Source organism: Myotis yumanensis, unplaced genomic scaffold (assembly GCF_028538775.1).
Source record: "Myotis yumanensis isolate MYYU_CA2020_CCGP unplaced genomic scaffold, mMyoYum1.0.hap1 SCAF_6, whole genome shotgun sequence".
NCBI lineage: Eukaryota > Metazoa > Chordata > Mammalia > Chiroptera > Vespertilionidae > Myotis > Myotis yumanensis.
Genome location: NW_027223757.1, coordinates 8357838 through 8383971, shown reverse-complemented (window position 1 = coordinate 8383971; position 26134 = coordinate 8357838). Strand labels below are relative to the sequence as shown.

At 39.2% G+C, this 26134-nt stretch overlaps 1 protein-coding gene across 3 annotated transcripts in view; it reads left to right on the top strand.

Moving 5' to 3' along the window:
- The window catches only part of ESR1 (estrogen receptor 1), a 204852-nt gene that overhangs the window by 143122 nt on the left and 35596 nt on the right, over nt 1-26134 (top strand). For all 3 annotated transcript variants that reach the window (XM_070417453.1, XM_070417451.1, XM_070417452.1), the window contains exon 5: nt 11165-11303. In XM_070417453.1, coding sequence (XP_070273554.1) covers nt 11165-11303 — 139 coding nt within the window. The remainder of the gene's footprint in view (nt 1-11164; nt 11304-26134) is intronic.

The window sequence follows — 26134 nt, the reverse complement described above, 5'->3', positions numbered from 1 at the left end:
TCCAGAACTCTTCTCAAATGCTTATTGTCATGACAACCATGTCTTCATAAACCCAGGCTCTGAGTGTAATACAGATGGGCTGGGAACAAGATAGAGTTGCCATCTGCTTTGTTTTCTCCGAGGGACTTTTTTTTTTCATTCCCAAGTCCGATCCTCATATATGAAAGTCTTGACTCATTTTTCATTCTCCCGATAAACTACTTCCCTATCTGTCATCACATACCTTACTTATTGTTAAATGGAGGGGGAAAAGAATAATTATGCATGCGTATAAACAGATATGTTTTAATAATGTATTCCCATATCTACTTTGCAGAGTTTGATATGAGGTGCTTTGTATTTCAATAGTATAGTCAAGAATGAGATTGGAAAAAAGTAGGAGTAAGGCAGTAATTTTTCAAGAAACAGGTAAAATTGCTCTTCCTTTTGAACATTGTATTAATATCTGTACTTCCTGCAATTTGTAATAAGCTCTGTTTTTACTTTCCAACAAAAAGGAGCACATCCATTCTTTAGGAGAGGAAAACTTTTTCCTGTTACTAAATTTGGAGAGAAATTTGCCAACTAAATGAATGTTTATATGAGAGAGGAAGCCTAAGGCTCATCTGGCCCTTTACAAAAGATGCAGTGACATAGTCTCATTAATTTACTACATAAACTGAGAACATATATATCTTTTCTTTTTCATCCTCACCTGAGGACATGTTCATTGATTTGAGAGAGAGAGAGAGAGAGAGAGAGGGGGGGGGGGGAGGCATCGATTGGTTGTCTCCTGTACTTGCCCTGACCTGAGATTGAATATGCAACCCAGGTATGTGCCCTGACTGGGAATCAAATCCCTAACCCTTCAGTGCATGGGATGACGCTCCAACCAACTGAGCCACCCAACCAGGGTTGAGAACATATTTTTTAAAGGAATTTATTTAGCATTTCAAAAGTTTACATATGCTGTGATCAGAATTAAGATATATCCAGACTTTGAAAAATAAGAAAATGCATATCTAACCATTTAAAGGTGTGTGGTAAATCAAATCACTAAATCACTGAATAAAGGTTAAGGAAATATTTCATGAAATTCATATTTAAAGGCAAGAGTAATTTCCTACTTCTTATTATAATTATTTTACATATGCTATCTATATATATAAAAGGCTAATATGCAAAGTGTCCCCTCGGGAGTTTGACCGGGAGACCAGGAGTTCGATTGCTCACTATGATGAGCACCTACCACCAGGGGGCGGTGCGGAATGAAGCAAGGCCCGGGCCGGCAGCCGGGGAACAGAGGCCCCAGCTGGCCACTGGAAAGCCCCAATCTATAATTCTAAACCTTAAAATCTTGAAGTGCTTTAACAATATAGCTCATTTTTTAGTTTGTTTTTTTTTCAGAGAAGTTCTATAATTACCTCTGTAAATCAGAGAAAATTTATTTTCATTTCCTCTTTTTATATTCTATACATTGATGTGTAATCATACGTGCCAATGGATGGGCAATATATCACACACACAAATACAGACCCAGAAGCACGAATGATGACTAAATAATACTGGGCCGATGTCTAGAGCAGGGAAAACTGCTGGAAAATTTATGAAGAGGAGTCTGAACACATTTCTGGGGGTTTATCTAATAATTTTTTCACAGGAACATTATAAGGATCTTTGAATGCAGTTCTGGGAAGGGTTTTAAAACCAAGCAAAGTTGAGTAAACTTGAAACCAGTTTGTCTTTGGATTTCCTTCCTCGTGTGTAAGCCTACAGTGAGTAGGCCATTCATTGTCCCAAGACCTTGTCAGAGGAAAGACATCGTCTGCATTTAGTTTATACCTCATGTATGCATTATAAGAGAGACACGGGGTCTACCTCAGCCCCTTCCAAGAAAGCTCTCTGTTGGTTTTTCTCTTTCATTTGGATAAAAATGGAGAAGTAGAAAGTGTTATTTTGGCTGTGCCATAGAAACACCACCTTTGAATCTGTCCAGGCAGAAATAATTCTCAGAGTAAGATGGGTGAGGCTCTGTTGCATTGCTCTGAAGGAAGTGGTAATAATGATGACACAAGTGTCTCTGTAATATTATGACAAACGAAACACGGTATCCTGCTCAGGCTGCATAGTCAAGATTAGAAAGTTGATGGATTTGTATAGCTATCAGGACTTCCATAATCTGTAATTGTGTCAATTTATGGTCATCTTTCTAAGAGGTATCAGTGGTGTGCACCATTAATTGTAAAAAGCAGTATCTTTGTTTTTTTTAAAAACCTTTGAACTGAATTCTTCAGCCTTGACTCAATTAATTGGCTGTCAATTATGCTAAATGTGACGCCCTTTTAAAGTATCACATATGTCACATTCAGTTCTTCACTTGCCACTGGTTTTCATTGCTCAGCATTGGTCTTGAGAACTCAGCTTTATTTTCCCAAGGCAGGTAGTCTCAGGGCAAATTTCCTTCTCTCTACCTCAAGGCAATGAGAAGCCACAAACACAGTGTGGAATTCTGCTGAGTTCTGTAGAAAACAATTGATCATTTACCCCGGGGGTGAAAGAATACAGCTGCCTTCTGGATTTGCTAAACATCTTGAAATGCTTTGAGTGCAATAAAACCCCAAACGTGCCTCTTTTCTCATTTTTGCACGTCCCTATTTTAGGAGAAATATAATCCACATGCTCTCGTTCCCTCCACTTTTAAATCATTAAAATCTTGTTTTGTAAGAGCTGTTTGATGTCCAGGAAGCCTTTTATCCTTTTTATTAGGTTCTTCTCATGTATAAATAAAAAAGAAAACAATAAACAGAAAACAACATGGGATCATGACTCAATCAGGGCAAACACGACGAGCCCAGTTTCAGTTTGAAGTTCTAGATCGAAAATATTTTCGAACAAAACGATTCCCTCTTTGCTTTGCAAAAGCAGGGCTCCCTCCTATTGGGCAGAAGGGAGGCTGTTTGGATGAAGGAGAGCTGAGAACTAACATTCATTGAGCAGTGACTCTGGTACTCTGGGACATCTGCCCACTGCATAATTTTTACAGCAACCCTAATGGGAGGTCAGTCTATCTGCATTGTACAGATGGGAAGAGATTTCAGAAATCTTAAGTATCTTGGCCACAGGCCACAGAATAATTTCAAGACAGGTCTACTTGATGTATTGGTTCAGAGTTTTTTCATTATTTCCATCCTCATTCTCTTTTTATTTTTTTTGGCGGGGCGGGGAGGAGGGGGAAGGAGTGCCCCACAGACAATCAAAAAGTCCTATGTTGAGAGAAGTAACTTGGAAATACCTAGTAATCAGGCCTGAGGATGAGAACTTTTGTAGCCTCCAGAAAGCATCAGCGTGTTATTGACAGGGTGGATATTTAGTATGGTAGTTGCTTAAGCGCGTTGGATAAGTGGTATTGTGCCGGAAGGGAACCTGCCGCACTTCCCATCATTACAGCAGAAGGAAGCCAGAATAGGCACAGGGATGGTGGCACAGCGCCTGGCTCTTGCACTGTGACTCACAGTATGTCTAAACTAATGATACCCCATTAGCATTTATTTTATTTTGTAATAGTGGTACATATTTGGTAAGAGTAGTATATGACATTATTTGTTTAAATGGCTTAAACTCATTTCTTAAAGAAGAATATTTCAATGCTTATATATTATTGGAAACATCTTAAAGTAGTATAGAATGGGAATCACGATTCTAATGGGTCTCTCTATAATGGGATGTGCATACAAAAGGTAATCTCAGAGGGAAGGGGATGGGAAGAGATTACCAAAGAACAGATATATATATCTGCATAACCCATGGACACAGACAATAGGATGATGAATGCCTGGGGGGGCAGGAACGAGTGGAGGGGGGCAATGGGGGAGAAAGCGGGACATCTATAATATTCTCAACAATAAAGTTTAAAAAGGAAAGAAAAGAATAGGAAATTCAAGATTTTATCTGAAGGGGGAAGGTCGTACTCAACTACACCATGGAATACATAATCCATAATATGACATTATGTTCCTATTTTCTGTAGATAAAGGAAAAAATATACCAAATGGAGGATAAGAAGACTGTTTAGCATTTGAACTGGGTTCTAGGTTCTTCTGACATTATCTGCTCTATAGGCTTTCTCCCAGAGATCCCAAGTTTTATTCCACCTGCAGCTGACATTGTGCTGTGATCTCCTCCCTCCCTCCCTTCCTTCCTCCCTCCCTTCCTCCCTCCCTCCCTCCCTTCCTCCCTTCCTTCCTCCTTCCCTTCCTCCCTCCCTTCCTCCCTCCCTCCCTCCCTTCCTCCCTCCCTTCCTCCCTTCCTCCCCCCTCTCTTTCTTTCCTTCTCTTTCTCTCTCTCTCTCTCTCTCTCTCTCTCTCTCTCTCTCTCTCTCTCTCTCCCCCTCTCCCTCCACCCTCTTTCTCCCTCTATTTCTCCCTCCCTCCTTCCCTTCCTTTTTTCTTTCTCTTGAGCTAAGGCAATACAAAAAGAATGCAATGGGCAATTTCATAAGTGACATTTTTGAGAACATTGGGGTCATCTTTTGACAGAACACGATTTTTTTGAAGGTCAGGAAACTAATATTTTTCCTCCAGACGATTTACTAAGGGAACCAACCACCCGGCCTTATTTTGTGGATAGCACTCCCTGAGATAAGTTGCTCTTTTTATTTACAGGGTTTCTGCTTTGCTTTGCATCTGTGTGGCTTGTATCTCACGCAAAGAAGAAATATCATTACCGTAGAGCTTATTTTTCTCATGCCTTTACCGAAGAGCCACTCTGATTTATCTCTACTCCATAGCAGTGCAGAGCTTTACACAGATGTATATTATACTAACTACTTTGCCTAAGGATCTCCGCACCTTTCACTATGGTTTCTAAGAGCCTTACTTTCCCCAGTAAGAGAGGGGAAGGTTTTAAGGATCTCCCCTGGGCCCAGGCCAACTGAGCAATTGCATGGCAGTCCCTGGCAGAGTGAGGAAGAGGGCAGAGGGCCTCCTGGGACCCCCGGGAATGGGGAAGACACACCATGAGCTCCTTTCAAGTAAAACTTAGTTAAAAATGTTGGAGGAAGAACAGTTATTTTTTAATGGAGGACAGAAGCAGGAATGTCCTTCCTTGGTGATGAGGCTTGGAATGAGTGGTTGTACATACACGGCGGTCTTTTCGGTGGAAGATCCCTGTCCACACAGGGGTGGGGAGTAGGATTTGAGGCATGTCTGTTGTTTCCAGATTATTCTGTCTCTGGATACTCCACTGGTCCTGTAAATGCAGACTGGAAAATTAAAAGACCCATGTTCACTTTAAAAAATTTTTATTTCACAAAATGAGATTTTCTTGTAGGTGATTTCACTTGGTTTCAATCAACTATTGTTACTACTTTTTAGGTATGTGTTCTGTCCCACTGGTGTGGATTCCACAGCCCCACAGTCCCCCCCGCCCCGTCACCGTCACTAGATGGGAATCCCTAAGTGATTGGAGGCGAGTCACCTCTCGCTGTCTCACCTGTCGCTGGTGCCTCTATTCACATCCCATAAATGCTGCTACCTCCCATCCTCATACTGGCAACACTTTCAAGTGTTCGAGAAAGGCACTGTTGAATGCTTCTGGATTCTTATAGCAGATCAGTGGAAATTGCATATTAGATCATTCTTTCTGTTTGTAAGGGAAATAGGTCAAGTGATTGAAGCTTAATGTCAATAGATAGTTGGCCCAATATAATTTTGTTTGAGATGTATTGCATTATTTTTCTCCATTGGTTATAAATTGAGAGTATTAATGGATATTTCTTAAATACCCTTTAAGCTCCTGTGTGGCTAAAATAATATTGAGAACAGTGTATCCAAAGAAAGGAGACACTCCACCTATTAACTTCCTTCAACCGACCTCACATTCATTGAGGTTCATTGACAGCCTTCTTTCCACACTGCCTCCAGGAATTTGCAGAGGACACGGTTGTAAGAGATACAGTAACCCTTGTCTGCAGGCACTAGCACAGATGGGAAAGATAATCAGACTGTTTCTTTGTGAGAGATCCACATCATTTCCACAGAAGGACGGAAGGACCGGGCAGTTCTGCTGGACTCAGACTGAAACCATTACTAACAGACACACTTCAGACAGATTTCATAATCACCAGACGTATGTGGTACAAATGGTTATGGTGAGCTTCTGGGGCTCCCAAAAGACCACTAAAACTGTCCGGCTTAAACAGTACTGAAGTTTTGAAGTTGGAATTAAAAAGAATGATTCACTTTAATATTAAGGTTGCCACCAGAAAGTGCTTCTTGGGTTTTCCAAAATCGATTGGCTCCATGGCCAGCTGCAGTTCTCTCGAGAGACACCCCCAAATCTCATCCTATGTGATTACTTGAAGTTTAGGGAGGGTATTGAATGACATGGTGTGGGTTTGATCAGGAGTGACGTTATCACATGATTACATTTCCCCCCCACATAAAATAGTGAATGTCATGAAAGAAAATAACTCACTTTTTTATTGCTATTGTTTTTATTTATTATTTTAAATTTATTTTTATTGTTGAAAGTATTACAGATGTCCCCCTTTCTCTCCATTGACCCCCTCCACCCTGCACCCACCCCTCCCAGGCCTTTACCATACTGTTGTCTGTGTCCATGGGCTATGCGTATATGCATACAAGTTTTCTGTTAATCTAAGATCTCACTTTTGAATGTTAATGTTTCTTAAAGTGAGTTTAATTTACAGGGTGACTTGACATTGTTATTACGAGGCTTCATTCAGAAGACTGGTGTGAACACTTCGAGCACTGAAACTTCTCCCGGAGTAGACGTTGGGTACTGAGAAGCGGGGGCATCTCCTGCTGCCTCCAGCAGGTTCTCCCAGAGCAAGGCTGGTCCACTTCCACCCAACATACTCCAGAGGCAAAGAGCTGCAGGCTGTTGGGATACATGCTCCCTTTCTCCCTGGGAGGCCTGAAACCCAATCACTGTTTTTTAATCCTTTAGTTTGTAAAAAATGTTTCAATTGCAGTCGACGTACACTGTTAGATTAATTTCAAGTGTACAACATACTGATTCAACATTTCTATAACTTAAAAGTGATCACCCGGATAAATCTAGTACCCATCTGATACCATACATAGTTATTACAGCTATTATTGACTTTACTAGAGGCTCAGTGCACAAAATTCATGCAGGGAGGGGCGGGGGGGGGGGCGGCGCGTCCCTCAGCCCGGCCTGCAATGACGCCAGCATCCCTTGCCCCAGCCTCCAGCCCGAGGACCCTCCCCTCCCTTCGTGCAGCCGGGTCACGGACACTAGGCTCGTGTTGTCAGGGCAACACTGCCAGAGTCCCACCCCCGCCACTATGGGCGCCGCCATCTTTGTCGTGGAGTGATGGTTAATTTACATATTACTCTTTTATTAGATAGGATTCCCTGGGCTGCCATTTACATCCCAGTGACTGTTTTTATGACTGGCAATCACTGTTGTTTAATTCTTGAGTTTTTCTTGTAAACAAAGCTGCCCACATTCTCTTCAGTTACAAGTCCTGCTTTATGTGAGCAAAGCCCAGTCTTCCCAATGGGAAAGGCTCTGTTTTGGGCCTTAGCATGGCTGAGTGATGGAGCAGAAGTTGCAATAATTTGGACTTTAAAAAAGCAGGATTTGGTAGAATCATGAATTTTATGCTTCCCAGGAGTACACAGTCTAGCAGGATTTGCAGGAACTTGTCTAATTAATGTGAATGTCATGTAGAATAATCTGTTGGAAGCACATGAAAAGATGCTCAACATCATTAGTCATCAGGGAAATGCAAATTAGACCACAGTGTCAGTGTGATACTGCTGGGCATGTACCAGAACATCTATAATTAAAGAAACTGACCATACCAAGTATTGGTGAGGACAGCTGGTGGGAATGCAAATGAAACAGTCACTTTTGAAAACAGTTTGGCAGTTTCTTAAAACATTAAAAAACACCTACTGTATGCTTAAGCCATCATACGCTTAAATTGAAGGTGGGGCAAAAGTAGGTTTACAGTTGTTCATATGGAAATTAATACAATAATTAGTAAATACTAATAGAAGAATAAACTCTGTTTCACATACTCATAACTGTAAACCTACTTTTTCCCCAGCCTGTATTTACTCTAGTCATGACAGTATGTCCATACAAAAAGTTGTACAAGGTTTGCCCCTAGCAGTTTTATTTGTAACTAGAGGCCCAGTACATGAAATTTGTGCACGGGTAGCGTCCCTAGGCCTGGCTGACAATCAGAGCCCATAGGGCCTTTAGGCTGCCAGCCGGCGCCTGCCTTTCCTAGCTGTCAGCAGCTGCCAGGGCCTTCCTTCATTCTGCACCGCCCCCTGGTGGTCAGCGCACATCATAGCGAGCGATGGACTCCCAGTCTCCTGGTTGAACTCCCGCACTTTGCATATTAGCCTTTTATATATATATATATAGATAACCCCAAACTGGAAACAACCCAAATGTCCAATGAAAAGATAAGCAATTATATTTATTTATTGGCTATGTCCATACAATGGAATGCCACTCAGCAATTGAAAGAATCAACTATTAATATATGCAACAACATGGATAAGTCTCAAGAGAATTTTGCTGAGTTAAAGAAGTGGGATAAAAAAGCGAGAGACTTGTGAATTGATTAACATGGTAACAGTGGGGATATAGGAAGGAGAGGAAGAACTTTTGCATTACTTTAAACATAGAATTGATGAGGTTTGATTATGGCATAGAGCTGGAGGGGTCATAGACTTTGTGTGGTCTTTCTCTAGCTTAAACATGTTTGTCTATGTGGAACATTATCTAGTTAGCAGTAAGGATTACATAAAACATGGTGATTAAGTATATAATAAATGATGAGCTAATTGCTTAATACTGATCCTGTGATAGCTCCAAGACCCCCTTCTCCCTGAAAAGAAACATCCAGTAGGCAAACTATCAATACTTGCTTGCTTAGGGAAAACAAACTTATATTTTGGCTTTCTAATGAAACAAGTATAGATAGCTAATAAAAGTGTATTATTAGGTGATACCTCATTGTGGTTTTAATTTGCATCTCTGTGATGATTAGTGACCTTGAGCATTTTTTCATGTCTATTGTCCATCTATATGTCCTCTTTTGGAGAAATGTCTATTTAGGTCTTTTGCCCATTTTTTAAATTGGATTATTTGTCTTTCTCTTATTGAGTTGTATGAGTTCTTTATATATTTTGGAAATTAACCTTTATCAGATGTATCATTAGCAAATACGTTCTCCCATACCTTGGGTTCTCTTTGCATTTTGAAGATGGTTACTTTTGCTGTGCAGAAGCTTTTTAGTTTGATGTAGTCCCATTTGTTTATTTTCCCCTTTTTATCAGTGAAAATTCTGCTATGTGAGATGTCTGTGATTTTACTGCCTATGTTTTCTTATTGGATTTTTATGGTTTCATGACTTATATTTAAATCTTCTAACCATTTTGAGTTTATTCTTGTGTGTGGTGTAAGCTGGTGGTCTAGTTTCATTTTTTTTTTGCATGTATCTGTCCAATTTTCCTTACACCATTTATGAAAGAGACTGTCTTTACTCCATTGCATGCTCTTGCCTCTTTTGTCAAATATTAATTGGTCATAATGGTGCAGGTTGTTTCTGGGGCCTCTGTTCTGTTCCATTGAACTTCATGCCTGTTCTTGTGCCAATACCAGGCTGTTTTGAATGCAACGGCTTTGGAGTATAGTTTGATATCACTATGATCCCTCCAACTTTGTTCCTCTTTCTCAAGATTGCTGTGGCTCTTTGGGGTCTTTTTTGGTGCCATACACAATTTTGGAATATTTTTCTAGTTCTGTGAAATATGCTGCTGGAATTTTAATAAGACTTGTGTTGAATCTACAAATTACTTTGGGTAGTATGAACAAATCAACAAATGAAAAATGCTGGTAAGAATGTGGAGAAAAGGGAGCTTAGCACACTGCTGGTGGGAATGCAGACTGGTGCAGCCATTATGGAAAACAGTATGGAGTTTCCTTAAAAAATTAAATATGGAACTGCCATTTGACCCAGTGGTCTCACTTCTAGAAATATATCCTAAGAATCCTGAAACACCAATCAGAAAGAATACATGTACCTCTATGCTCATAGCAGTGCAATTTATAATAGCTAAGATCTGTAAACAGCCCAAGTACCCATCAGTAGATGAGTGGATAAAAAAAGCTGTGGTACATTTACATAATGGAACATTATGTAACTGTAAAAAAGAAGGCTCTCTTACCCTTTGAGACAGCATGGATGGACCTGGAGAATATTATGCTAAGCAAAATAAGCCGGTCAGAGAAATACAAACATCTCACTTATATGTGGAATCTAAAGAACAAAATGAATTGACAAACAAGATAGGATCACAGACATGGATGGAAGCATAAAACAGACTGACAGATCTCAGAGGGGAGATGGGAAGGAGGGTGGGTAGAGATTCGTCAAATAAGCATATATGCATAAGCCATGGACACAGACAATAGACAGGCGAAGACCTGGGGGGTGAGTGAGACATGGGTGGGGGACATAGGGGGGAAATGAAGGACATCTATAATACTCTCAACAATAAAATAAAATTTAAAAAGAAAAAAAAGTATGGGGAGATAAAATGAAGAAAAGGTCACAGAAAATGGGATTGCTGGAGCCAGTCTCATGGACAAGAGAGAGCAAAGGGTTGGGGGCAGAGAGACCAAAGAAGGAAGTAGAATCTATGGGATGCCTCAGGGGAAAAGAACAGGTAATTGATTCGGAAAGCAGCCAACTTTATGGACATCTTGTTAATTTAATGCCTCTGTGATTCTGTCATATCTTAATTTGTGTGGTTGGATTTACTTGGTCACCTGATCCAAAGTCTATAATTAATTGTAGCTCATAAGAGGTAGTGTCAATTATGCTCAAAGGCATAGCTTCTGGAGATTATATTCCATCTCTGCCCTTAACACCATATAAGCTCTCTGGACATCTGTTTCCTTATCTGTAAAATGGTATCCCCATCAGTTCCTACCTCTTAGAGTTGTTGTATTAATAAGAGATTAAAAGAAATAGTGTACAAGAAGTGCTTAGCATTGCTTCTAACCCATAGTAAGGGCTCATAGAAAACAGAGCCTATTCGTTCAGATCCCTCTTACCAGCAATGACTGCTTTTTATGTGAAGTCAGCAGGGTTTTTCTTGTCTTGTTTCAGGCTTTGTGGATTTGACCCTCCATGATCAGGTCCACCTTTTGGAATGTGCATGGCTAGAGATCCTGATGATTGGTCTCGTCTGGCGCTCCATGGAGCACCCAGGGAAGCTCCTGTTTGCTCCTAACTTGCTGTTGGACAGGTGAGTGACCTGGCGGTAGCTTGGGGTAGCACATCCCGTGTCATCCCCAGATTATTGCTGAAGCGCTTTCACTCGGTCCTCCAGGAAGCTTCCAAGAATCCGACCAGGTACGTTTACTCTACAAATGGGCAACTCTGGGTGATGGAGGCCAGTCAAGTTCACAGAGGTTTATGAATAACTTTCTGCTAGGCGTCTTTCTGGATTAGCTCTATTATTTCTAAACTATATGTGTATTTGCACTTATGTATTTATACCGAGTCCAGTATTTTCACGGCAGACATACCCAGAACCCGTTCGTATATATATGTATGTATATGTATAATGTGTGTACTAATAAGGTTATGAATATTCCTTTCTAACTCCACCTTCACCTTGTGTTGACATATAAAAGAAAGGATGACTAACCTTCCTTTAATTAAAATACATTTTTGGCCCATGGACATCCAAACCACAATAGCCTTTCCCTTTCCTTCTCCAATTTTCCCATCAGTGAATGAGGAAGTCTGACCAGAGTTCTGAAGGCCTCTTCCAGTTCTGCCAATTCATGGAAGTTACTTGTTTATTTTAGAAAATGAATTTGCTTTTCAAGGTTGCTGCCATATTTATCGTGTCCCGTTTGGGTTGACTAGGGATGTGAGTCCCATGGTTCTTTGTTGTTCAGCCACTGCTCAGAGTAATAGAATTAGACACCATTCACCCGCAGCTCCCACTGGCCGAGTCCCTACCCAGCACCAGCTGCTGTGCTAAATGCTTTGCATACATGAGCTCATTTGATGATCATGGCACTTCTAGGAAGCTGTCCTTCACATGTTACCAGAACTGAAGCTAAGTTTCTGCGTCTTGCAAAAAGCATTAAGCCAGTGATTGGTGGACCAGGGTTAGAATCCGAGCTCTGCCTGGCTCTGGCTTGCTCGTATTGCATACTCTCCCATGCACGTGACCTCCACACCCTTTCCTGTCCAGCCATGCCTTCTTTGGTTTGCTGCTGCAGCCTTTTGTTTCCAGGCAGACCTTGTCTTTGTGGGGCACATGGCCATTGGGATGGGAAAGGACCATCTCCTCCTCGTTTCCTGCTAACTTTCCCCCAACTCTGCTCAGCAGTCCAAGACTGCCTGGTGGCCCAACCACATGTCTGGAGACTGTGCATTCCTTCCCTTCAGAGTACCACACCGCCTCCCCATGCCCTGTCCCTCTCTGGGCTTCCCGACACTGCCAAGCCCCATGGAGCATAGTTACAGCAACATTGACTGGTATTTAAGTACCGGACAACTGTATATGTTGACATCTGCATAGAAGTAGGGGAAAGATGAAGCCAGAAGTCAGATGGTTCTGTCAGCCATGGATTCCTGATGTTGCCAATGAGGGTGTTATGCTTTATCCATGATTAATTATTAGGATGTCCTGTTCGGCCCTGGCAGGGAACCTCAGTTGGTTGGTGTGTCATCCAATATGCAAGGTTGCAGGTTCAATCCCCAGTCAGGGCACATACAAGACTCAACCAATGGTGCATAAATAAGTGGAACAACAAATCGATGTCTCTCTCTCTCTCTCTCTCTCTCTCTCTCAAAATTCCTGTTTTCACAATCCTTTGCAAATCCAGGTATTTGTGCCTTCCAAGGCTGTCAGAAGGATAACATTTATCCCAGTCTTTCCTTGTAATTACTCAAATGTTAGTATTGGCAAGTGGGGTTAGTAATTATAGGAACATAAAAGCCTACTGGGTTGCCATTCCACATTGGTGTGCAGAAGACATATTTTCTAGCTTGAGTCCATTTAGGAAGAATTATTGCTTGATGTACTCCCTGATGACAACCCATGATATCTTGATTCTGGTAGCTTATAACTTTCCTGTTAGTCATATGCTTGAAAGCTAATATTATCTGTGCCATGCTTCATCTACCCATGATTTCCAGTTCTCCCCTGTGTCCTGCAGCGGCAAGTTCTAAACACTCAATGTAGTCATCTCTTCCTGTGAAAAACCAAGAATTTACGGTTATTATAAGGCATAAATAAAGAACCCAGTGATTTCTCCTAATGTGCTTGTGTCTTTTACAAGAGGAAAGTTCAAGATAATAAGAAGGCCTGTGAAAGCAATCAGGAAATGGAGAAAACTTATTTTTCCATCCTAGCACCTAATTCTTTGGTGTGTTTTGGCACAGAAACCCAAAAATCTGTCCGCTGTGGCGGCTCCGAATGCAGCTCTGCATTTGGTCCTGCTTGAGTGCTCACACTGGAAAGGCGTAGACGGAAAACACAAGCAAAAATGCTCAACTCTGATCATTGCTCCTGGGGTCTCTGTTTTGGCGGGAGCAAAGTTTGCTGTCGCTGGGAGGCAGATGTGATGTGAGGGGAAATAATGTAAATTGCCGGGTCGGTAAGACCATCCAGTTTCCAGGGGACTAGTTCTGTTCTGCAGGCACCACCAGGGCTAACGAATTCTGAGAAGTATTTGTGGATTTCTCAGTAAAGGCAAAGCACTCTGGACCCCATTCACTCTCAGGGGAGGAAGAAAAAAACACCCTACCCATTTGAAAAGCAGGCTCAATTCAACAAGCAGAAAATTCCCTGCACCTCGTCTGGCCAGACGGTTGTTGATCTCGCTCTTGTCATCCCTTGAGCACCCGGAGGCTCTGCCTGTGGGAATAGAATTGGACAACAGAAGTTCTTTGACTGTAGGCGGGGAGGACGAACAAGTTCCCTCCCCAAAGAGAAAAACAGGTTGCTGCACTGCAAGGAATATTTTTCTTCTTCTTCTACAGAGCAGACTGTTTTCAGATGATAAATTCTTTTACATTAAAAAAGTCACTTTCTAGAAGAAAGAGCATTTTCATTTTATGTTATTTATTGTCAATATTTCAGAAAAATTGTGAATAAGAATTTTTCAAATAAAAACCAAATTCCAACAGTGCTTTTATTGGCTTTTTTTTGTTTTTGTTTTGTTTTCTTTTTTTTTAGAGAGAGAAGAAGGAAGAGGGAGAGAGAGAGAAACATCGATGCAAGAGTGGCACATTGATTAGGCTTCCGCCTGCACACCCCCCACTGGGGATTGAGCCCACAACCTGAGCATGTGTCCTGACCTGGAATCAAACCAGCAACCTTTTGGTGCACAGGATGATGCCCAACCAACTAAGCCACACCGGCCAGGGCTTGGGTTTTCTTTTTCAAATATATGGGGTGGGGGGCGGGCGGGGGAGGAGAAGAGGAATAGAGAAATAGAAACCCATGAGAGAGAGACATCGATCTGCTGCCTCCTGCACACCACCTACAGGGGATAGAGCCTGTAACCCCGGCATGTGCCTTGACCAGGAATTGGACCGGTGACCTCTTGGTTCATGGGTTGATGCTCAACCACTGAACCACCTTGGCCTGGCGGCTTTTCTTTTTTAATTGACTTTTTTTTTCTGTGTAAAACTTGATGTAAATTCTTTACAGATTTCTTTACTTGGAAGAGTAAAAAAAATAACGTTCCGAAGTAAATTGATGAATTCAGACTATGATCCATCCACAAGTTTCTTGGACATGAAGAGAAGGACCTCCCTGTATATTCCCTTTTCCGGTTTCCCCCTTTGAAAAATGCGTGCTACCCCTGAAGAGAGCATTGCAGTAGCTGAGGAAGCAGGTGGATGGGGGAGTGAGTGATTGTCCCATTCAGTCCTAGGTAGAAGATACTTGAGTTCCTTTAGTAGCTTTGCTGGAGTCCCTCCATAACTCTCCGGAAGGGCTTCAGTTGGCCCCATTCATATCGCAAGAACCTTATTCATAACCTCTTTTCATTCTACCTTATAGAAATGGACAGAAAAAAGAAAAATAAGGAAGCCAACATTTATTTAACTTCTACAATGCTGGGTTATCATCTATACTTTCTGTATTTCATTCATTGCCTGAGAATACAGATAGCAAAGACTGTTATTAGTTTATATTCCATTGGTTCTCTACAGTTCTGAGACCTTAACTACTCAATGGCAGATGCCAGTTGATTGATTCTTAGCATTCTGACAAATCTTGGGAATATGAAATTATAAACTGTAGGGAAAATTGAGGCCAAAAGAAGTGAGAAGTTAGCCAAACTGTCATTATTGCTTCCTCTGATTGAAAATGAATATAAATATCTATTGGACTAAAAACCAGTTATATGGTACACTTTAAATGGGTGAATAATGTGCTATGTGAATTACATTAAGATATTAAACACACACACACAAACCACACACACATTGGAATATCAGCAGAAATCAATTAAGATATTAAACACACACACACAAACCACACACACATTGGAATATCAGCAGAAATCAATTTTAACAAGAATTCATCAATCATGAAAGCGCTTCTTTACTGGAAATACTAAACATTGGAATCATGAAAGCGCTTCTTTACTGGAAATACTAAACATTGGAATACACACACATTGGAATATCAGCAGAAATCAATTTTAACAAGAATTCATCAATCATGAAAGCGCTTCTTTACTGGAAATACTAAAAAACAACAACATTCAAACCAAGGTTTCTCCCTAAAAACAAAAGCAATTAGGTAGCATTATTTTGTAAGCTTGCTAAGCCACAGGTCTTTAACTCCTCAAGAGGAATAAGCCTGTAAACAGTAAGGATCCACTCAATACAAAATCGCTCCAGAGGAAAAGGCCTGATTTCAACCAAAGAATTAATCCTGTGTAAGAGGTTAATTTGACTTTCTTACATTTTTATACACCACATTATTTTTGTGTTTGCCCTATGTTATTCACAATGAGCCAACAGATTAATTTAAAATATAATCAGAACGATATTTTGACAGTTTAATTCTAAAATATCTTAATATTTTCTCAGTCACACATGCTACACAGGGATAATAAAATAATCTACCCCTTCATAGCTGCTTTAATCAGAGCTATTTGTCCACATTGGCATTATAAAGACCCTCCTTTGTTTTATTGAATGCCATCAAAATCCAATGATAAAGGGGGATGGCCACCTTCAAGTCTGTGTTAGTTAGGGTTCAGTTTAAGTCAACTCAATAGTATTGGATACCATCGTCTCTAGGATCCTGCGTGATACTGAAGGATATGAAAAAAGAGATGTGTAAGAGGCAGACCTGTCCTCAGGGAATTTACTGTCTAGTGGTAAAGTAATATTAGTATACAAATGAGTGCAAACAAAAGCAAGCCTGCACCGTACCTACATCCATTCATGTCTGGTTTATCTCCCTCTATCACTTCCTTTTTTTAAATTGAGCTATAGCCCTAGCCAGTGTTCTCAGTGGTTAGAGCATTGGCCCATAGATCAAAGGGTTTTGGGTTCGATTACTGGTCAAGGGCATGTACCTGGGTTGCAGGTTCGATCCCCAGCCCAGGCCTGTCAGGGCACATGTGGGAGGCAACCAATTGATGTATCTCCCTCCCTCCCTCTCTTCTTCCCTCCCTCCCTCCCTCCCTTCCTTTCACTCTCTCTAAAAATCAATGGAAAAAATATCCTTGGATGAGGATTAACAAAATCCAAAAATATAAATAAAAAATAAAATAAAATGAGATATAATTGATATACAACATTATATTAGTTTCAGGTGTACAGCATCAGTATAAAGGAAATCCAGCCATTTGCAACAACATGGATGAACCTTGAGGGCATTATGCTAGTGAAATAAGTCAGACAGAGAAAGGCAAACACCATTAGGGCCTCACTTATATGTGGAATCTGAAAACAAAACAAAACAAAATGAACTCATAAACACAGAGAACAGATTGGTGGTTGACAGAGACCGGGGTGGGCGAAATAGGTGAAAATGCCTTTTCATTTTGTTGATGGTTTTCTTTGTTGTGCAGAGGCTTTCCAGTTTCATGTAGTTCCACTTGTTTGTTTCTGCTTGTGTGGCCTTTGCTTCTGATGTCAAACTCAAAAAATCATTGCCAAGACCAATGTCAAGGAGCTCGCTGCCTGTGTTTGCTTCTAGGAGCCTCATGGTCTAGTCTTTAATCAGTTTTGAGTAAGTTTTGTGAATTGTATTAGATAATGGTCTAGGTTTCTTTTTCTTTCTTTCTTTTCTTTTCTTTCTTTCTTTTTTTGCATATGGCTGTCCAATTGTCGGAACACCATTTACTAAAGAAGCTATCCTTTCTCCATTGTATATTCTTGGCTCCTCTGTAGTAAATGAATTGACAAGATGGGGGTTTATTTTGGGCTCTCTCTTCTGTTTCATTGATCTGTGTGTCTGTTTTTATGCCAATACGATACTATTTTGTGTATTGTAGCTTTGTAATAGTAATCAAAGCTATTGGTTGTGAGTGTTATGTCTCCCTGAGCATGATGCCTCCAGCTTTGTTCTTCTTTCTAAGCTTGCTTTGGCCGTTCAGTGTTTTTGTGGTTCAATATAAATTTCAGTGTTATTTGTTCTACTTTTGTGAAAAATGCCATTGGAATTCTGATGGTTCTATAGGCATTTTTTAAGTCACTAAATGGTCTTGTTTATATTTTACTTGGGTTTTTATTTTCATCAAATTGAAAGGAGGTGTAAAAAGCACACTTTCAGTTTATTTTTGGTTTTATGCCAAAGCAGAGAATTAGTTTTTTAATCCATTTAAATATTTACCATCCACCATTGGCATAGATTCTGAGTCCATCATGACTTTGTAGGACCAAACATGTTATGATGAGAAGAGATTGCTGCATCCCCCTGAGAAGGAAAGGGCTTCTCTTGTGTCTCCAAATTTGACCAGAACAAACTTCATGCCACATGCAGGCGAGACTGCAACTGCTCCACCTGCGCCTCTGAGAAGGCAACCAATTGATGTATCTCCCTCCCTCCCTCCCTCCCTCCCTTCCTTTCACTCTCTCTAAAAATCAATGGGAAAAAATATCCTTGGATGAGGATTAACAAAATCCAAAAATATAAATAAAAAATAAAATAAAATGAGGGAACACATAAGTCAGTGCGGATGGGGGCGTGGAGTTCAGGTTTCAAGATCTGTGTTCTTGAAAGGATCACAAAGATACAGATAAGAATTGGGAAGACGCGAGAAAGACCAGGTGATGGGAAAATCTGATGAGTTTTTCCTTATACAAGATGGGCTTACGGTACAGGGAGAACATACCGAACACTATGTCCAGCAGAAGCTGGAGCTGAGAAAAGAGATGTAGATAAAATCTGGAAAGAAAAGATTTGAATCATCTCCATAGTTTAAAGAGTGTGAAGTAAATGTGATAAGTAGGCAGTGGAGAAAGAGGCACCTGAAGGGCTGAGAAAAGACCTCTTAGATGGTGGACCTGCAGGCGTTATAAGTAAAAATGAATCCCAGCCTGGGGTTAAGGCAGAGTTTGTTTGAGACCTAGAAGCACAAAATACCTGGTTCCAAGGAAGGGTTAACTTACAGAAGAAACAAGTTAGTGAATTATGCCGAATACTGTGGAGAGGTGGGCAGGAGAGAGAAGGAATGGATTTGTTAGTAAGGGGATTATTGTTGTCCCTAAAAAGAACATGTTTAGTAATAGGTGGGGGAGGGGGAGAGTGTAAATGTGTTAAATGAAAGCATCATGTATGAAAAAGGAAATAGGCAGGAAAACCAGAGAAAGGAAATATAAAGTAGCTTTTTGAGATGTTCGGTAGCGAAAAAGCAGCGGAGTGCTAGTCACTGAGAGCAGCAGCATCAAGGGGAAGGGAAGCCCTAGTTCCATCCTGTGATATCCGGGAGAATTTTTGGAGTGGCTTTATGAGCTGTGGATCTTTGTCTATTCAGTGTGCACCAATCAAGTGATCTGCTATCCTTTTTGGATGCTTCAGTTGTTCCATCTTTGACTAAGGAGAGTTCCTTCATGCCGACTCTCGTGCCATTTGGATATAAGCCATTAGCGTTTGATGCCTCCTTGCTGAAGAGCACAGTGACATCTCCCACCCTCATACTGTAAACTTCCTGCCCCAGAGCTGGAACTAACCATTTGTGCAAGGGGCACACATTCATGTCAGAGAAACTGGCATTTAGAACTCAACCTTGGCACTTGGTGTGTCCACTGTTTTAGAGTTGCCATAGTTCTTGGCTTTTTAATGGGTTAAGTTAGGATATAAACACCTTTAAAACAAAAAGGTAGCCCTAGCCTGTTTGGCTCAGTGGATAGAGCATTGGCCTGCGGACTGAAGGGTCCCGAGTTTGATTCTGGTCAAGGCCACGTGCCTGGGTTGTGGTCTTGATCCCCAGTAGGGAGTTTGCAGGGGGCAGTCGATCAATGATTCTCTCTCAGCATTGCTGTTTCTATCTCTGTCTCCCACTCCTTTCCTCTCTGATGTCAATGAAAATATATTAAAAACAAATAAATGCAAAAAGGTATATATTATTTCGTACTGACATTTCCAGTTCAAACCTTGATTTCTAACAATATAATTGCTCCTTTGATTATCTTCCATTGTGTAAAAACATTTAAACAATAATAATAAAAGTCTTTCTACTAACAAGTAGACCATTAAATATAGTTGAAGATTTAAATAGCTCTATTTGTCTTTCAATTCTATTCCACTGAGAATGGAAAATCAAAATATTGTGTTCTTCAGACACTTGAAATAACCCTTCTCTCTGTGGTTATGTCACCAACTTGATATAGAATAAGAATCATTCTTTCTAACTTGCTTTCCATTTTTGTATTTTTCATTTAAGTTTTTTCAATATGTAAAACATTTGTTTCCAAAGTCAAAACTTTATAACCAGGCATATTCAAAGAGTCTAACTTTCATTACTACCCTCTCCACTGGATGCCCCCTATAATGTCAAATTTGAATGAAGATTGGCTATATATGGTAGATATACGTATGTGTGAATATTTGTATATAGTCATATCCACCCACCCCATATACAAAAGTAATTATTATATATAATATTCTACATATTGTTTTGAAGGTTATTACATGCATGTGTATAAAGATATCCCTTATTCCTTTTCGTGATTATTTTATATACCATTGATGGGAATTCCTTATTGATGGGCAAATCTTTCTTTGTCTTTTAGAAGTCTTTCCAAGTATCCTTAAATAGTATATTTTGCATGTATTTTCAAGATTATGCATAGATATTATATATGTAGTATAAATATATATCTTATGTGTAATAATTGATATTTGCATGTCATTTTTATAGACAACTACTTTACTAGATCTTTATTACTTAGTTTTCTCATTAATTTGGGGGTTCCTTAATACACAGTCATATCATCTGCAAACAGAGACTGTTTTACTTCTTCCTTTCTATTACTAAGCATCAAAATGTATTTTCTAACCTAATTGTATTGAGTAATACCTCTAATACATTATTTAAAAAGTCACGAATAATGGGCACTATTGTTTCTGTATACTCATGTTACAAGAATTTCTATGGATGTCTGTATGACTAGGGTTTTGTTTTTTATTGAGAATGAAGATTATCTTTATTTTTTCCATCAAAATTCATAAGAAAGTTTGTCACCCCTAATTCAAATTTTAGTGTTAACTCTATCATTAAATATGTTTAATGTCTGCCTACTCAGCCATATGCTGATCTCTCTCTCTCTCTCTCTCTCGTCTGGAGCTTCTTTTATCAGAAGAGGTTCATGAGGACACTTTTTTTTTGCCTAAATGTTTCTAAATGTGTCTATGTCCTTATGTGGAAAGTTTGCCTGTATACAAAATCATTGGCTCACATTTTTTCCTCAAGTATTTTTAAGCGATTAATCCACTTTTTTTTAGCATGAAATGTTGCTGTCAAGAACTTGGATGGCAGTCTGGCTTTCTTTCTCTTACTAGTGACTTTTGTATGAGTGCCTGCAGGTTTATTTTCTTCATAGACTTAAATTTCAGTAATGTTACTAAGCTATGTCTCTGTGTTGACCATATTAGGTCAGTTTTTTCAGGTACATTGTATATCTTTTGAATGCATAGACTGAAATATCTTGATTTATAGTTTTAAATAATTATTTGCTACATTTCTGTGATTTTATTCTTCAGGTGCCCACTTACATACACAAAGGACACCTTTTACCTGTACTTTGTATTTATGACTTTTTCTGAAATCCTTTTGTTCTTTTCCTTTACACTTTCTTCTTACATCCTTTATCCCTCTCACCATGCCATTCATTGAGTCTATTTGGTGTTAGAGCCTGTCTATTTAAGTCCATGTTTCTGAATATTTTTCCTTAAAATTCAAATTTATTTCTAAAAGTCTCAGTTCCTATTTTACTCTTTTCTGTTGCCTGATCATGTCATTTCTGAAAATTCTTTTTCTAAAATGTGCAAATCTTCAAAGCTTTGTAAGTCATTCGGAAATATTAGTCCATAGCTCCCATCTACTTTGTAGAGAGCAGTTCCTCGAAGAGCTGAATTGTCAGAGCAGACCCAAATGAATCACAGATCTCATCCACACCGAGTTTTTACTAACGACTAGGAAAGGAATAAAACTAAAAATGGGCACAAATAAACACAGCGCCTCTTTCACTGGAAGGACTCAGCCATTGGATGGAACTTCTAAAAGACCCTTTTTCTTCACTAAGATGCATTTTGATTTTTTGAGCTATAGACGATTGCTAACTATATATGTGATAAACGTTCACTCAGAGGAAGCATTTTTTATATTTTGTTAGACATGCATATAGAAAGCCTATGAGATTAACTTTCATTCTTTGGCAGCTGTGTTTCATAAAATAAAAAATTCAAGGATTTTTTGTTTTGTTTTGTTTTGATTTTTACCATGAGCAATTTAGACAGATTGATATAACCAGTTAAAAACATTTTTAGATCCCAGACAAGTAAAAGCTAAAAGAGTTCACCAGCACCAAAACAGTATTATAAGAAATCTGAAAGGGACTTAAGAAAAAATATGAAAAATCAAATGGCAATAACTACATACCTATCAATAATTACTTTAAATGTAAATAGATTAAATGCTTCAATCAAAAGCCACACAATAGACTTTAAAACAAGGTATAACAGGAAGCAAAGAAAGACCCAGCAATTCCACTTCTGGGTATTTATCCAAAGAAACCCAAAACACTAATTGGAATGGACATAGGCATCCCTATGTTTATTGCAGCATTGTTTGCAGTAGCCAAGATATGAAAGCAACCTATGTGTCCATCGATAAACAAATGGCCAGATAAGAGGTGGCACATATACACAATGGAATATTGCTCAGCCATGGAAAGGAATGAAATCTTGCCATCTGTGCCAGCATGGGTGGACTAGGGAGTATTAGGCTGAGTGAAGTAGGTCAGACAGAGTAAGACAAATATATATGATTTCACTTATATGAGAAACCTAAAAACCAAATAAATAAACAAAGCAGAACAGAAACAAATCACTACAGAGACCACTTTAATGGTTGCCAGATAGAAGGGGAGTTGGGGGGATGTTTGACAAATGGGAAGGGATTAAGAGGTGCAAATTGCCAGTCCTAAAAAAGTCATGGGGATATAATGCTCAGCATAGGGAATTTAGTCAATAATATCGTAATAGCAATGTGTAGTGTCAGATAGGTACTAGACTTACAGGTGATGCCTTTGTAAGTTCTATAGATGTATCATTGCTACAATGTGCACCTGAAACATGAAGTATTATATGTCAACCATAATTGAAATATTAAAAAAATTAAAAACATTTTTAGATAAGAACTTCCCTTATTATCTTTCTGATATTCAATCTCACTGAATGTTTACAAGTTCTAATTAATCAATATAAAAAAACCAAATATGTCTTTACACTAGCAACAAATATAGAACATAAATACATATGTAATTAAATATACTTTTATAATTATACATATGTTTTACAGTAGTAACAAAAACTATAATGTATTTTGGAATAAATTTAATAAAGAAATTTCAGGAGCTCTATAGAGACAATTAGAAACCTTTATTGAAAGACATTAAGAACATAAAACATTACAAAGAAAGCTATGCCATGTTTATGGCTGGGAAGATTCATTATTCAAAATATATCAATTCTCCACAAATTTATCTGTAAATTCAGTGCATTTCTAATAAAAATCTTGAGCTCATTATAAAATTTATATGGTAAAAATTCAAGTATAGCCAAATGGTTCTCAAAACTAAAATTAAGGTAGGAAGATTGAGTAAAGAAACTATAATAATTAAGTTATATGGGCATAAAGCTATTATAAATAAGACAATGTGGTCTTATTGGCCTAGAAATGAGCATATTGACTAATGACATAGAAAAGAGAGTTCAGGAACTGACATTTAGGAACAACTGACTTATGGTAGAGAGAGCACTGAGATTTCAAGGAAAAGGAAGAACCATTGCATGACTGGTCCTGAAACAACTGGTTATCTGTATAGAAAAAAAATCTGACCCTACTTCATAGCATGGGAAAAAATTAATTCCAGGTGAATTACAGACTTACTTAAGAGGCAAAGCTAAAACTTTTATAGGAAAACTAGAGGCCCCGTGCACAAAATCCGTGCAAGGGGCTTGGCCCTCGCAGCCCTGGCTGCCTTGGCCAGCCCAGCCCTCGCAGTCCCTCACAACCCCAGCCAGCCCTCGCAACCTCAGCCGGCCCTCACAGCCCCGGTTTCGTCTGGAAGGTCATCTGGAAGGATGTCTGGAAGGTCGTTTGGCTGTTTGGTCTAATTAGCATAGTAGCTCTTTATTATATAGGATGTATCTCAGGGTCAGGAATTATGTCTTAAAACAAAAACGAAAACTTAACTTTTTTCTCTCTAAAATTAAAAATGTTTATAAAGAAAATAAAAAGAAGGCAAGTTGCTGGAGAAGTGGCTATTTATTATGCTTTATAAAGTATATATATTTTATCAAAATTCTTTTGTATGAACCAAATATTATACTGAAAATACAGTAAGGAAAGAGAGAACAACTTAGCTCACAATGGCTTTCCCTTCGCATCCATCATCAGCTAAGTCAGGAACCTGCATCACTTTGCGTTTTCTGAAATGTGAAATGAAAATACTTGTGGAGGGCTCTCACAGATGCATTTAGAGTTTGTATGTTCAGGGAAATGGAATTGAAATGTTTTAGTAAGAGTCATGGGCCCAATCCTTGAAATAGATGTTGGTTGAGTTTCTTGTAGTGTGTAATTACAACACAATAAGACTCAAAAGCATTTCAATAAAGTGTGGGTGGAAGAGGAACATGCTGCTTCAAGAGCTTCATTAGCTTTCTGCAGACTGGAGCTCTCCAGGTCGTTGGGAAGAACCTTGTTTACCTTGGTTCACAATCAGTTTGAACCATCATTGAGGCCTGGGGGTCAGAGTGCAGCATCAAGTCCTTGGGCATACTCTGGGCGCAGAAAGAAAGGATAAAAACGTTTTTCTAAATGCCAAGAAATGGGTTCAAATTTTGTTTATTAGTTGTTTCCAGAAGAATATGTTGTAGTGCCAATCACTGATGAAATGGTAGGATTATACTTCGATCCCTGCTTTAGTTTCTTAAAGATGTTTCTGGTAAATTGGAGCAATGGCATTTGCCCAGTGTAATGTTAGACTAAACATATAATTTCTACAGGTACTGACTGTGGCCTGAAGCCTTGGAAATATTTAGGGGAGAGAGAGGGACGGAGGAGGAAAAAAGAGAGAGAGAAAGAGAGAGAGAGAGAGAGAGAGAGAGAGAGAGAGAGATCTCATGAAAACAAATGAATAAGAAAACCAAAATCAAAACATTGCCCTTTATGGTAAGGGTGATGAGAAAGACACATTTATCCATAAAGAATACATAGGTAATCTCTTATTTCTTTCCTGAAAATGACAGTATGCATGATTCTGGTTGGAGTAGAACACATTCATGTGGCCCTCAGTGAATTTTTCTTAATTTTTATTTCAGTTTCTAATAAGCATTTATAAGCTATTATTGCTTTTCTCTCTCTTAGATGGACTTGCTTTTAAAAAGCCTTAGAGTCAACACTTCTATAGTATAAAGGCGAGTCTTAAGGGATGATGAGAATTTGACAATATGTGTCATGCGTGGTTTATTATGTGCTACCCTGCACATTCTCACATTTATCCTGGGAACAGCTTTTTGAGGATATTAAAAATATTATAATGCTCATATTTCCTCTGAGAAAATAAAGTTTATTGCTGTTAATCCTTAAAAGACTTGCTTATAATCACAAAGGTAGTAAGTGGCAGGATTGAGACTCTGCACTCCAATTTCAATGCTTAATAATTCCACCATTAATAAGTGATTATTATCATCGTTTTCCTAGGCAGTAGGAACATAGGGAAAAATCAGATACAGACAGCCCTGTCCTGTGAGAGCATGTAATATATTGGAGGGGTACGGGGAGGACAATATCATGAACGTAAAGGCTTACTATGTCAATAAAAGTAGATAAGTGACACATGCTTATATGTAAGTGCTTATGGGTAGGGGTTGTAAGTGCTGTTTATGGGGACATACTTAGTGTAGACCTAATCTTAGAAGCAACAGTGGGGAATGGTGGACAGAGGAGCAGGAGGGATAACTACTGTGACAGATGAATGGTTTACTCCCAGAGCACAGGAAGAAGACAGAAGGAAGTGCAGTGGGATATTCATTCAGTGTATGAATCTGGTCCCAGGACTGGCACAGTGTACTTGACCATTGAACAAACTTGGAAGTTTAGATGTCAAGTGCTTAGACCATACTTACAAGCACACAGTGAGAACCGAATAAATGTTAGCTCTCATTGTTATTTTATTATATTGTTGGAGCTGGTGGTGGGTAAGTTGCTATGAGATTTTGTTGGTGTTAATGAAAGAGTAACAGTATTTTAAGGAGTTTGTTTACCAAAAGTGGAGCTTAGTAATTCAAGGTAATGAATTATCCTTTTACTTACCTTCTTGTAGATGTTAGTAAGTCTACAAAATGTTGAGTGT